Genomic DNA, 13462 nt, shown 5'->3' with positions numbered 1-13462 from the left:
TGTGCTTGACAGACTGAAAAATCAGTTAATCTCACAGCTCAGAGGGTTTTTACCCTTCACAGGTAAAACACTGGCAGGTGAATTAATCTGCAATATCAAGTGCTTTCAACTTAATCTTTTAATCAAACCATCAAGAAAGTTTGTTGTATTCTGGAAAATGTCAAGACAAACCTATTTTATATTTGATAAAATTGTTTTCTGTTGTTTAATTCAATCAAAGTTTTATCAATGTCTTGTGAGATAAAAAAAAAACAAAAAACATCAAGGAATGTAATTGGGGGGATTACAATTATATTATGGCCAATTAAATGTTCTGCCAGTGATTTGGTAAAACTTCTGATTGAAGGGGTGAAAGAACTTCTGTAGTTTAGCTACCACAGATGGGTCCACCTCAGGATGGATGCGGCCTTTGCTGCCGGCCAGGCACTTACTAAAGACAATGTTAAATTGCAGACAGTAAAATCCCCTGGTGGCATTGAAGTACAGGTTATATTGGCTGATCCGGGAGGGGAGGTTAAGGAAGTGCTCGACAAGTTGCAGCTCCGGCAGCGGGTCAGTAATGAGGCGATCCCCGTCCACAATGTGGAACTGCTCCACAGGAAAATACTTCAGCCAACGTTCCAGGTGTTTGGTATAGATGCTGGTCCGGACAGCTTTATACTTTGTGTTCACTTCACAAGTGTTGGTATCAATGGCCAGTTTCTCAAACTTGTGGTAGGTCTTGTTTTTGCGTTCTTTTCCCTCCAGAACTTGGGTGTAGTCAGACACAGCTCTAGTGGTGGGCTCTCTGACAATGATCAACAGCTTGATGGAGGAGTTCATCTTGAAGATGCGTTCAGGAACCTCCTCAGTAATGAAGTAAGCAGGGCTTTTCTCAATGGTGATCTGATGAGGGAATGAGAAAGGCATTTTCTCTCTGTACCATTCAATGCCCCGGGCAAAATTTTTGTCATTATCAAAGAAGTGGATCTCCTGCGAGGCCTTGACCACTGCCGGATGCAGGTTGAGCATTTCCAGTAGGGCACGGGTACCCCCTTTGCGCACCCCGATGATGATGGCTCGAGGCAGCTGTTGGACCAGATTGTGCCGGTGGATTTGCTCTTTGGTGGTATTGCCCTTACGTAATTCATGAAGCAGGCCACGCTTAAACTGAAGGTTTCGGAGAGGGATTTCCTCCGGCTCAGAAGGGGGATATCTGCTCTCCATTGGGTATATGGGCTGTAGCCTGAAACAGAGAAGGAAAAAAGACAGTTTTGGTCTAAACAAATTAAATAATTATGAAATCATCCATCCATCCATCCATCCATCCATCCATCATCTACCGCTTATCTGGGGGTCGGGTCGCGGGGGAAGCAGCTTTAACAGAGAAACCCAGACGTCCCTGTCCCCGGCCACTTCCTCCAACTCTTCCAGGGGGACCCCGAGGTGTTCCCAGGCCAGCCGAGAGACATAGTCTCTCCAACGTGTCCTGGGTCTCACCTCACTTCACCAGGGAGGCGTCTAGGGGGCATCCTAACCAGATGCCTGAGCCACCTCATCTGACTCCTCTCAATGCGGAGGAGCAGCGGTTCTACTCCGAGCCCCTCCCGGATGACTGAGCTTCTCACCCTATCTCTAAGGGAGGCCCAGACACCCTGCAGAGGAAGCCCATTTCGGCCGCTTGTATTTGCGATCTCGTTCTTTCGGTCACTACCCAAAACTCGTGACCATAGGTGAGGATGGGAACGTAGATTGACCAGTAAATAGAGAGCTTCACCTTCTGGCACCTTCTGGGTTGTGTTGTTCAAGAACAGCAAAAAGCAATAATTAGCTTGGCTTGGAGGAGGAAGTTAAAGCCCCGAGGCTGCAAATCACGGAGAAGGACAAGAAGATTGTGTCGTTGGAGAACTGACTTGCTGAGCTCGAGCAATATACTTGAATGAATTATATAACATCATATTCACTGGACTACAGAGGAAAACCCTGTTCATAAGCCTGGGCATTGACGAGGATGACCAGAGAGGAACCAAGTGAGTCTACGTCATCCAAGGATGCTGCATCTGTAGTGCAACAGGTAACAGCCTTCCAACATGCTGATTGTGCTGGAAAGAAATAACATTGATTTTACAGGGAGTTTCTTTCGTCTCTGCACTGGGTATGTGATGCTGCCACTTTGCATCACTTCCTGCTACCTTGATTGTGTTCTGTGAAATTTCTTGCTCCTTCTGGAAAATTAAAAATCACTCACTTTCTTCTTATAAGTTACACATCTTTGCATAGTTAACTTTATCACATACTTGTTCTATTCTAATACTCACTTCTACAGAGCTTTAGTCTTTATTTTTCACTTTTTAACGGTGTGTCGGGTTCTCTAGCTTAGCATGGCTACCAGTTCTCTTCCTCCATCTCCTGCTTTCACCTGCTCCGTGTGTCAGATGTTTGGTTACTCCTCTGCCTCCTTTAGCGATAATGGTACATGTAACAAGTATTTTTGGAGGTTATCTGAATTGGAAGCTCAGCTCTGCACTGTTGAAAACCACCCAATAGCGAGCCAGGCCCCTTTAGTCAGTGCAGAGCCACCTTGTGTAGCTACCATTAGCCGCCCCTTAGCAGAACCTGAGCAGCCGGAACCTCAAAGTGGCTAGGTGGCAGTCAGGAAGAGGAGACATTGTCCTAAAGTCAAGCCTGTGGTTTACCATCTATTACCAACTGATTTTCCCCACTCAGCAACACACCTGCTGAGGATAAAACCCTGCTAATTGGCAGCTCTATAGTCAGAAACATGGCATTAGTGACACCAGCAACCATATTAATCAAATGTATTCCAGGGGCCAGAGCGGGGAACGTAGAATCCTATTTAAAACTGCTGGCTAAGGATAAGCGTAAATACGGTAAAATAGTTATTCACGTCGGCGGTAATGACACCCGGTTACGCCAATCGGAGGTCACTAAAATTAATGTTGCATCGGTGTGTAATTTTGCCAAAACAAAGTCGGACTCCGTAGTTTTCTCTGGACCCCTGCCAAATCTGACCAGTGATGCCATGTTGAGTCGCATGTCCTCATTCAATCGCTGGTTGTCTAGATGGTGTCCAGCAAACAACATGGGTTACGTAGATAACTGGCAATCTTTCTGGAGAAAACCTGGTCTGATTAGAAGAGACGGCATCCATCCCACTTTGGAAGGAGCAGAAATATGTAAACTGGTTGAAATTTACTCCACAAAAAGGGCAAAACATTGTTCAGTTAGCACAAACGTAAGAAAAAACATATTCAGTGTAGTTCTTGTCATCAAAAATCACTTCTGGCTTTCCACGTGAAGCAGGACAACTAATTCAATCGTTTGTACTACAAGTTTGGGTCACCGTGACGTCACGTCCGGCCTTTAGGACATTCTCTTTCTGTTAATTTGTATTTCGCTTTGTAACTGTGTTTTAAAATGTAAATTTGCTTTTTAAAATGTAAATTTGTTTCCTAAAATGTAAATTTGTTTTTAAAAATCAAAACTTGTTTTTCTAAAATACATTTGTTTCCTAAAATTTCATTTGTTTCTTAAAATGTTTTTTTCTTAATTTGTTAGTTTTTTTTTGATTTGTAGTTTTTTTAATTGTAAAAGTGTTTTGCACTTCTCAGCCACTGTACATAACCATGCTCATAACAAACGAAATGTAGAGGGACGTAACTTCATTTTGCTCTTCATTTGCCATCTTTCTCGAATACCCAAGCTTGTTGTTGTAGTTGGTGGTGGTGGTGATGAAGAGGTCAACTGGAAGTGGCTCTATTAGCGATAGTTGAAATGGGTACAGCGCCACCTATCTTACAGGGGTATGACATGCTTTGTGCCAATGATTCCGTTTATTCACCGCCATGTATCCTTGGATAATTTCCCGTGCTCAAATAAGGAGCACAATCCAACTATAGCTATAATCAAATTAATCTCATCATGTAGACCCACTGGCTGTCTGCTCCCACACCACCCAAAATAAATAAAATCAATAAACACAAGAGGAGCAAATCCAGAAAATCTAAAAAAAAAATGACAGCCTAAATATTAACTTTAATTCTATATTAGACTCTATTGGATTTTCTCAAAGTGTTCACAGACCTACTCACTGCCTTAATCACACCCTTGACCTTGTGCTGACTTATGGCATTGAGAGTGAACAGTTAACAGTGTTCCCTCATAACCCTGTCTTGTCTGACCATTTTTTAATAACTTTTGAATTTACATTACTTGACTACACGGTTTCTGAGAAGAATTCTACATATAGAAGGTGTCTGTCAGAGAATGCTGTAACCAGATTTAAAGAGTTGATTTCATCATCCTTTTCTTCACTGCCATGTGCAGATATGACAGAGGATGGCTACCTAAATTTTACTCCAGTAGAACTTGACTCTTGTTGACAGCACTACAGCTTCAATGCGTACAACACTGGACAATGTTGCCCCTCTGAAAAGGAAGGTAATCAGTCAGAAGAGGTTGGCTCCTTGGTATAATTCACAGCTGCGTGCGTTAAAGCAGACTGCAAGAAAGCTGGAGAGACAGTGGCGTTCCTCTAATTTAGAAGAGTCTCAATTAGTCTGGAAAGATAGTTTAATAACGTATAAGAAAGCCCTTCGTAAAGCTAGAACTGCTTATTATTCATTATTGATAGAAGAGAATAAGAATAATCTAACTATCGATCTATATCCAATCTCCCTTTTTTGTCTAAAGTTCTTGAAAAAATAGTTGCAGCTCAACTTTGTGATCATTTCCACAGAAATAATCTGTTTGAGGAGTTTCACTCAGGATTCAGAGTGCATCATAGCACAGAAACAGCACTGGTGAAAGTTACCAATGATCTCCTCTTAGCCTCTGATAGCAGACTTGTTTCTGTGCTTGTCCTGTTGGATCTCAGTGCTGCATTTGATACGATCGATCACAGCATTCTGTTACAGAGACTTGAACATGTTATTGGGATTAAAGGAACTACATTAGGCTGGTTTAAGTCATATTTATCTGATAGATTCCACTTTGTTCTTCCATCCATCCATATATACCCGCTTAATCCATCGATCTGGTCGCAGGGGGGCTGCACTGTCTTCCAGTCATTGGGCGAGAGGCGGGGTACACCCAGTCCATCACAGGGCCACACAGAGACAAACAAGAAAAACAACCACACACACGCTTACACTCACTCCTAAGGACAATTTTAGAGACACCAGTTTAACATGTAATGTTTTTGGACAATAGGAGGAAGCCGGAGTACCTGGAGAGAACCCACGCATACACGGGAACAACATGTAAACCAGTTTGTTCTTGTAAATGAAGAATCTTCCTCACACACCAGAGTAAGTCATGGAGTTCCTCAGGGTTCTTTGCTTGGACCGATTCTTTTCACTTTATACATGCTTTCATTAGGTAACATTATTAGACAGCATGGCGTAAATTTCTATTGTTATGCTGATGATACTCAGCTGTACTTATCTATGAAACCAGATGAAACCTACAGGTTGGTCAGACTACAAGCCTGTCTTGAAGACATAAAGACCTGGATGACTCAGAACTTTCTGCTTCTAAAATCAGACAAAACAGAAGTTGTTCTCTTTGGACCTGAGCGCTTCATGGAGAAACTGTCCAGCTATATGGTTACTCTAGATGGTATTTCCTTTGCTTCTAGTTCTACAGTGAGGAACCCTGGAGTTATTTATGACCAGAATTTATCATTTGACACACATATAAAACTGTTTTTTAGGACTGCCTAGAAATAGAAATCTATAGAAATCTCTGCCTAGAAATCTCCTCACATATAAAGCTCTTAATGACCGAGCTCCATCATATCTTAAAGATCTCATTGTAAGGTATTTTCCTAACAGAGCACTTTGCTCTCAGACTGCAGGTTTACTTGTTGTTCCCAGAGTTTCTAAAAGTAGAATGGGAGGTAGAGCCTTCAGTTATCAGGCCCCTCTCTGTGGAATAAGCTGCCAGTAAATGTCCGGGAAGCAGACACCCTTTCCACTTTTAAGATTAGGCTTAAAACTTTCCTTTTTGATAAAGCTTATAGTTGGTGATGGCTCAGGTAATCCTGAAACATCCCATAGTTCTGCTGCTATAGGCTTAGACTGCTGGGGGACCTCTTATGTCACATCTTTCCTAACTTTGCTCTATTTTTTTCTCAAATTATATTATGTACATGTGACATTATTGTGGTTATTAACTTGTGTTTCCCTGTTCCAACAGGTATCCTTTGAATGGTGTTATGGTGTTTCCCCCCCCTCTTTTCCCTCTTGTCTGTCTTCTCAAACTCCAGCTGGTCGAGGCGGATGGCCACCCTTCCTGAGTCTGGTTCTGCCAGAGGTTTCTTCCTGTTAAAAGGGAGTCGTTCCTTTCCACAGGCTCAGGACGGGAGATTGGACTGAAGAGAAGTTTCGGTGCAATCTGTTGGTTTCCTTGTTTTTGAATTGGTCTGTATGTATGAATTGTACTAATTTTAAATTAAATTTTTTGGATTTGATTGGATTATGATTACAATGAATTGGACTCTAATTGGCTTGAATTGGACTATATTTTTGAAGTGCCTTAAGATGACATTTGTTGTAATTTGGTGCTATATAAATAAAACTGAATTGAATTGAATTGAAATTGTAGATAACAAATGAGTCGTAATGATACGGTTTACAAACAGAAAATTTCAAATTCAACTGTTGAAACTGCTAAAAGGAACAGACTGACTGAATATTGGATAAATAAAAGTGTAGACATTGCCAGCAAATCTCATCTGCTGAAAAAGCAGAAAAAATACAATCTACAAAGACAGCAAACTGTAAAATCTTCATTCAGTTAAATCGGACACCGGAGGAGGCCAAGGTACTTCTCATAAAGAATATGGAAAAATATAGTTTTGACACCCACAGTAAGTAAGCTGCATCTCACAAGCCAAGATTACACTTCCCATCCATTAGATTTACTGAGATAATGACTTCATCTCAAACTGAACTGGAAACCTTTGTGTATACAGGTTATAAAGTGCAAGATATGGAATTTAACATAGATCCAGAAAAGTCTGTCAACAGTATGTACAGTGTAGGCTTTTACCCCAAAATCCCCAGTTCAACTACTTCATATTGTGCTACACTAAGAGATAACGTAAATACAGTGAGTGGGCTATTACATAATGATATAAGTGTTCACCTTCCAGTATTTATTGTCTATGTTAATTATAAGAAACCCATCCGTTTTCTATACCGTCTATCGAGTAGTGGGCTGGAGCCTATCCCAGCAGTCATTGGGCGAAAGGCGGGGATTGAATCTGGAACCCTCTTGCTGTGAGGTGACGGTGCCAACCACCATACCACCGTGCAGCCCCCCAGGAAAATTATTCAAATAAAATTCAAAAGAGGGAGGGGAGAAGAAAATTTGAATGCATTTAAAATTAACTGCTCAAACAGAACTGGAATATGGTTTGTGAGAAAGAAGATATTAATGTGGCATATGGTGCATTTGTAAACGTATTCAAAACATTATATGATAAGAATTGTCCCATCAGGCCAGGCAGTGGTGATTAAAAAGCAATAGATGCCTGCAAAAACAAAAAATGCTCTATTTAGACAGTTTATAAAGTATTGAACAACAGAGAAAGAGGAAATATAAAATATATCAAAATAAACATTATGTTAAATTATTAGAAAATATCAAAAGTAATATTAAAGGTATTTGGAAAGTGTTAAATAGAATCATGAGAAACAAACCAAAAAATGTAGCCTTCCCTGAAAATCATTTTTTGTGAATGTAGGGCCAGAGCTGGTTGAAAAAATATTTGTCTTGCAATCAGAAGGGGTTGAGGGAAATCTTGGAAAAAGGAATTCTAGCTCTATCTTTCTTAGAGCAGTTGAGAGATCCCTCGACATTGTAAAAAAAATGCAAGAATGAAACCTCAGCTGACTGGAATGATGTGACATAGTACAAAAGGTTATTGAGGAAATTGGAAAAGCACTATCTTATATCTGTAACTTGTCTTTTCAAACCAGTACATTTCCAAACAAGATGAAAATAATAAGTAAAACATTTACATAAAGTTGGTGAAAAGCACAATTTTACACATTACAGGTCTGTTTATTTGCACTCTTAATTCTCCAAGATTTTGGAAAAACTTTCCAGACAGATTAGATTACTGAATTGAGAAACACATGCTGCTCACAGACAGCCAATATGGCTTTAGAAAAACTAATCACCCTTATTTAAGTATTTCTACAACCACAAATTCTCTAGACAATAAAAAGCATGCAGCAATAATATTTATAGACATTAAAAAAGCGTTCGATACCACTGATCATAATATACTATTTAATAAATTGGAAAGATATGGAATCAGAGGGGTTTGACAGTATTGGGTAATGAGCTACTTAAGAAACGGGCAGTAGTTTGTAGAAATAGGTGAATACAAATCAAACTGCATGGACATACAGTATGTTGTGGTGTCCCGTTTGGTCCAAAATTGTTCATATAATACATAAATGACTAAAGATACATACTGAAATATACATTGTTTAAAGATGACACAAATATCTCTTGCTCTGATGAGAGTTCACACCAGCTTGTGGAGATGATCACAGCAGAAGTGAACAGGTTGAAACAGTGATTTGATTTGAACGAAATGTCATTAAATTTGAGCAAAACAAAAATGATATGGTTTGGAAAAGGAAAACTAATTAATCAAGTGCAAGTAATGGTCAATAATAAGTGTATAGAAAGGGTCAATGAGTACAAATTTGTGCGTGAAGTTGGATCATAAAATCTGCTGAAAGGCTCATGTTAGACATGTAACAGCAAAAATAGCAAAAAGTATGGCAGTGTTGGGAAAAACAAGGAACAGAAACCCAGAAAACATTGTTTATTTTATACTGTTCAATGGTGTTACCGTGCTTGAATTGTTGTGTGGAGATATGGGTTAAAACATACGAAAGCACACTACATCCACTAGGGATAGGAATTGTTAAGAATTTAGCAATTCCGGTTCCATTATCGATATCGCTTATCGATTTGGTTCCTTATCGATTCTCATCCAGTTATATGTAGTACAAATGGCTTTGGTTGCAGTAACACTTTAATTTCAAGTTGCACCAACATTTTGCACTCAACTGCAACTAAATCAAAGCTGGCTTAAGAGCTGAAAAACAGGAACCTTTTCAAATGAACATTATGACATAAAATACAATCACAATGATCAACTTTTGCACATTAACAGTTTTTGTGCAGAAAAATTAGCATGTTTGCCTTTTCAGGAAGGATATGAGACCTTTCAAGACTTAAGGTGTCTCCAACTGTGGAGAACACCCTCTCAGATGGGCTGGAGGATGCTTGGACACAGAGATACTTCTCAGCTAGAGATGATAACATTGGAAATGTGTCCCTCTTCATCCACCACCAGAGGTGATAATGTTAATATCAGATGGAAATTATTCATACAGTATGTCACTAACATTGTTGACCTGGAAGTTTCACGTTACCTGAGACTTTTGAGACAAAAGAGACGCTGTGCCACAAGCTCCCTCCTTTGATGTGATTAAAGCTCTGCTCGTGTTGCAACTGGCCCTAGTACTGTCCTTTTTGGTAAAATATAACCAAACTTTTGAGCACTTCTGCCTCGACGCCATGTTAGAAACATTCTGAGCCAAAATACGAAGCGTGAACATGACATCATCGCGCAAATGTGTCAGACATTTGCAGAACCTATAAACGGGATCGTTAGGCAGGCAGATTAACGATTCCACGGAATCGAACTACTGGGAGCCGTTTTCAATTACCATCCCTAACATCCACTATGCACATTACAAAAAAGAGCAATATGGATAGTTTATGAGGTGAAGCACACAAACTCACTATTTTTCAAGTCAAATCTGTTGAAATATATGGATTTGGTTAAATGTTAAACTGGTCAAATGATGTACAATGCAAGAAATAATATGTTACCACAAATTATTAAAAAAAAGATTCACAGAACATGAAGGGGGTTATGACATGAGGGGAGAGTTAAGTTTGAAAAAAACAAAGTGGAAACAACAACAACAAGTGTATACATAGCTGTTGTGGAATAGTATGGAGGAGGAATTGAAAACACAGATAAATATAAACCAGTTTAAGAATTATTATAAAAGCAGTACATGGATCAGGTTTGATGTTAAATATTTAGAGATGTGACAGCATCAATATTTGGATTGCATGTTTTAGGGTGGAGGACAGGATCATTGTATATAGTGATATAATAAGCCATTTTTTGGATATGTGTAAATAAATATAGATTGATATATAAATATCTGTATATGAAAATAACAGGTTAATGTATACTAAATAGGTATAGTCATGTATAGATTGTGTATATGTGTGCATTCTAATGTATAGACAAAGAGATATAAATGACGTTAAATAGGGGGAGGACTAGATAAGCGTGTGCTTCCTCCTACTCCTTTTTGAATAGAAAATTATCACATTTTTTGTTTAGGAGATGCTGGTCCTGGAGTCTGACGCTATTTTGTTTATTATGTTAATATGATGGCTTTTTTTTATTTCATGTTTGTTTTTTATTAATATCATGTTCAAAATAAAGAAATCAATCATCAATTTATCCATCATTAATTGGTCAGTGCTCAGAAAAATTGTGCATTGCCCATTCAGCATCAATCGCAGTTCACATCCAAATTGTAAATGCGATCTGATTACATTAGACATTTTCGATAGAATTTGTAAACAGATTTGCGGGGCCTCTGACCTTCCCCCTCAACACCTCCTGCCTTCATTGTGACCCAGTCTCTGAACTCTGTCTCCCAGCCACTTTTCCTTTGTAGTTGCCTGAGCTGTACCACTTCTTAGCTTCCTCACTAGAAGTTGATGATGCTACTGAGTCTCTCAGCTCTACACTAAACTCATATCTGTGTCCTTTATCCCCCAAGCCTGGCTGATCTAACCTGCCTTACACGTGGGTGACCAATACACTTCAAATCTATGTGCCCATCTAAGAGTAGCTGAGAGAAAATTGCCCAAATCTGCGAACTGAGCGGATAATCTCATTGGATAATCAATCACTCCTATTCTCCTTCACATCCAGCATCAGATCAGCACTACTACCGGTACTCGAAGACTATTTTCCTCTTCCAAAGCATTACTCAATCCTCTTCCAACCACAAACCTCTCCGCTGACAACTTTGCCAAATTTTTCACAGAGAAGGCCATGACAATCAGCAGCAGTCACTTCTTTGAATGACTCAGTGACCATCACCCTTCCTTGGTTACTGACACACCACCATCCAAGCCAGCGCTTCCTCTGAGCGTAGGACAAAAATCATGTAGCAGTCCTACTAGAGGCCCTCTGTCTTCCCTTGTTAGCAATACTTAATTTTCAGAATTCATTACTGTCACTAAGAGAGAGGCAACAAAACTCCTGCCATGGTAAATCCAACTGAAAACTGACACCCATTAACAGATACACATTTTCATAACTTACCTGGCAGCTCTGCTTACTTGTCTCTGTCTTGGTTGATGACAACTGCAATCATACTCTCCAGACAGCTTTGTTTGTCTTCCATTATTATTTGTCACCGTCATTCATTCATAATAAAATCTAGTGATTCTATAACCCAGAGTTGTCTTGTTTAACTCACATGGACATGTGTTGGCATTCCCTTCACTTTCTTAGTGGAAGAAATCCTTTACCTTGACTGCTCAGTATGACACATAAGTTACTTACCTGCACTAATGTGTGCATATGGCTGGACCTGCTGCCACAACACAGGACATGAGAGCATGGATTACAAGAGACAGAGAGAAAAACAGCTCTCTTTGTTGAGAACAAAATTTCTTTACCACTATATATGTTCACTTTATGTACCAGAAAGCAGAAGATTCAACAAGCTACATACATCTTGGATAACTAGGTTAACTGGTTAACTATTGTAACATCTTTGTCTGACGACACACACAAAAATAATGTTTTTAGAGGAAAATAAACCTTTGACTTTAAGATTTTCTTGCACTTTCCAAAGGAACTGAAGTTCTACTGTTTCCTTCTGAGAAATGTTGCCCTCACTGAGCCTGAAGCTTTACTTCATTTTAACGGGCAGTACCATTTTGTCATGCAGGAGAACTTGCAAAAGCTAAATTAACATTACAGCGAGATGTCTCTGGTAAATACACACATTTCATGCAACTGTGAATCATTATGAAATATGTCGTTAAATTTCCAAATGGCATATATATTTTTCTGTGTACTCTCATGTTAATAGGTACAGATATAGAAATTGTGGTAAAATGCCAACTGAGGTAGAGAATATCTTCTCCAAGAAGAAGAGATGATGCTCACTTATTCCCACAATATTAACCGATGCTAAGTTACTAATTCTTTTTTATTGTACAAAATTCATGAAGTCCATGGGGGGTGGTAAATGCACGCTATGGTTGCTTATGTGAGTAACTTTGTGTTTCTGAGCCGATGTAGAAGCAATAAGTGGATATTTTTGGTTTAGAACAGATGTATTAACACAACATACCATTAGTCTCCTTCGCTGCCTTTTTACTTTTCCTCTTGATGCACTAAAATGCTTTGTAGTCTAATGCCAGCATAACAGACATTTCAATTAGTTTCACTCACTGCTTTAGTTTCACACTTGTGCCATTTTAGTGTTAGAATAGCCTTGAATTTGATCCTCTCTCTGCAAAGCCAGGACTGTACTGGTGCTTTTTTCATAAAAACAGTCGCACTGTCTGGAGAGTTTCAGACTACTGGATAAAACACATTGTTTATGCATAAAACATGGAAAAAACATGCCATTCACCCTTTAACTTGTTAAATTTGTACCAAAAATGGAAACACATCATGAGTGTATGAAGTAACACTATTAAATAGTTGAATAGAGTGGAAAGTCATGTATGTCTTAAAATTTGACAATGATGACTTACTTATCCAAAGTCCCAACCCTGGCCATGAGATATAGGACACTTCCAATAGCGAGGCTGCCCACAACGAAGAGCTTCTGTTTCAGCAATGCCTGCTGTTTGAATAGCATGGCCCTCCATCAATCTTCAGGACTGCGTCCTCAGCCTGCAGAGAGAACAGCCCATAAACCACTATTCACCACGGGAGAAGAAGACACTGACTAATGTTTATTAACACACACTCAATCAAGTCTTACAAGTGATTAAACCACACTCACATGTGCCTGCAAAGTGCTGCAGTGCCATTAGAGGAGACGCTCATCTGCCATATACCACTTAGTTACATCAGCAAGTTGAGAATCAGATTTGATCTAATTCATTGGTGTGCAATATGGACTAGAAAGTCTTAAAAATAAAAACATAACAAAGGTTCAACACTTCAAATACAGGCAATACAGGTTTGTTGAAGTTGAAGTGGCAGTAATGATTAATAGTGGACCAAATATATATATATATATGTTCTGAAAAGAATAGCTAATGACAATAACCCACAGAGATTTATCAGCTGTTCAGTTTAGTT

The 13462-nt window shown here is 39.3% G+C and overlaps 1 protein-coding gene across 1 annotated transcript; it reads right to left on the bottom strand.

The window, feature by feature from the left end:
* Window positions 1-284: 284 nt before the first annotated feature.
* Window positions 285-13039, bottom strand: LOC140267064 (heparan sulfate glucosamine 3-O-sulfotransferase 5). The gene is made up of 2 exons (XM_072362233.1): window positions 12907-13039; window positions 285-1225 (listed from the first exon to the last, which is right to left on the bottom strand). Exons 1-2 carry the CDS (start codon window positions 13011-13013, stop codon window positions 295-297), a joined length of 1038 nt encoding a protein of 345 aa, XP_072218334.1. The 5' UTR covers window positions 13014-13039; the 3' UTR covers window positions 285-294.
* Window positions 13040-13462: the final 423 nt, after the last annotated feature.

Source organism: Leuresthes tenuis, unplaced genomic scaffold (genome assembly GCF_036924035.1).
Source record: "Leuresthes tenuis unplaced genomic scaffold, fLeuTen1.0.hap1 SCAF_13, whole genome shotgun sequence".
NCBI classification, from domain to species: domain Eukaryota; kingdom Metazoa; phylum Chordata; class Actinopteri; order Atheriniformes; family Atherinopsidae; genus Leuresthes; species Leuresthes tenuis.
The sequence above is the reverse complement of the archived record's forward strand: the minus strand, read 5'-3'. Positions and strand labels throughout refer to the sequence as shown.

Excerpts from the sequence above, each read along its gene's own strand:
- LOC140267064 (XM_072362233.1), bottom strand. The coding sequence starts at position 13,013 with ATGCTATTCAAACAGCAGGCATTGCTGAAACAGAAGCTCTTCGTTGTG. Across the intron at positions 1,226-12,906 it reads AGGGTTGGGACTTTGGATAA|GCTACAGCCCATATACCCAA; the intron begins GTAAGTCATCAT and ends TCTCTGTTTCAG.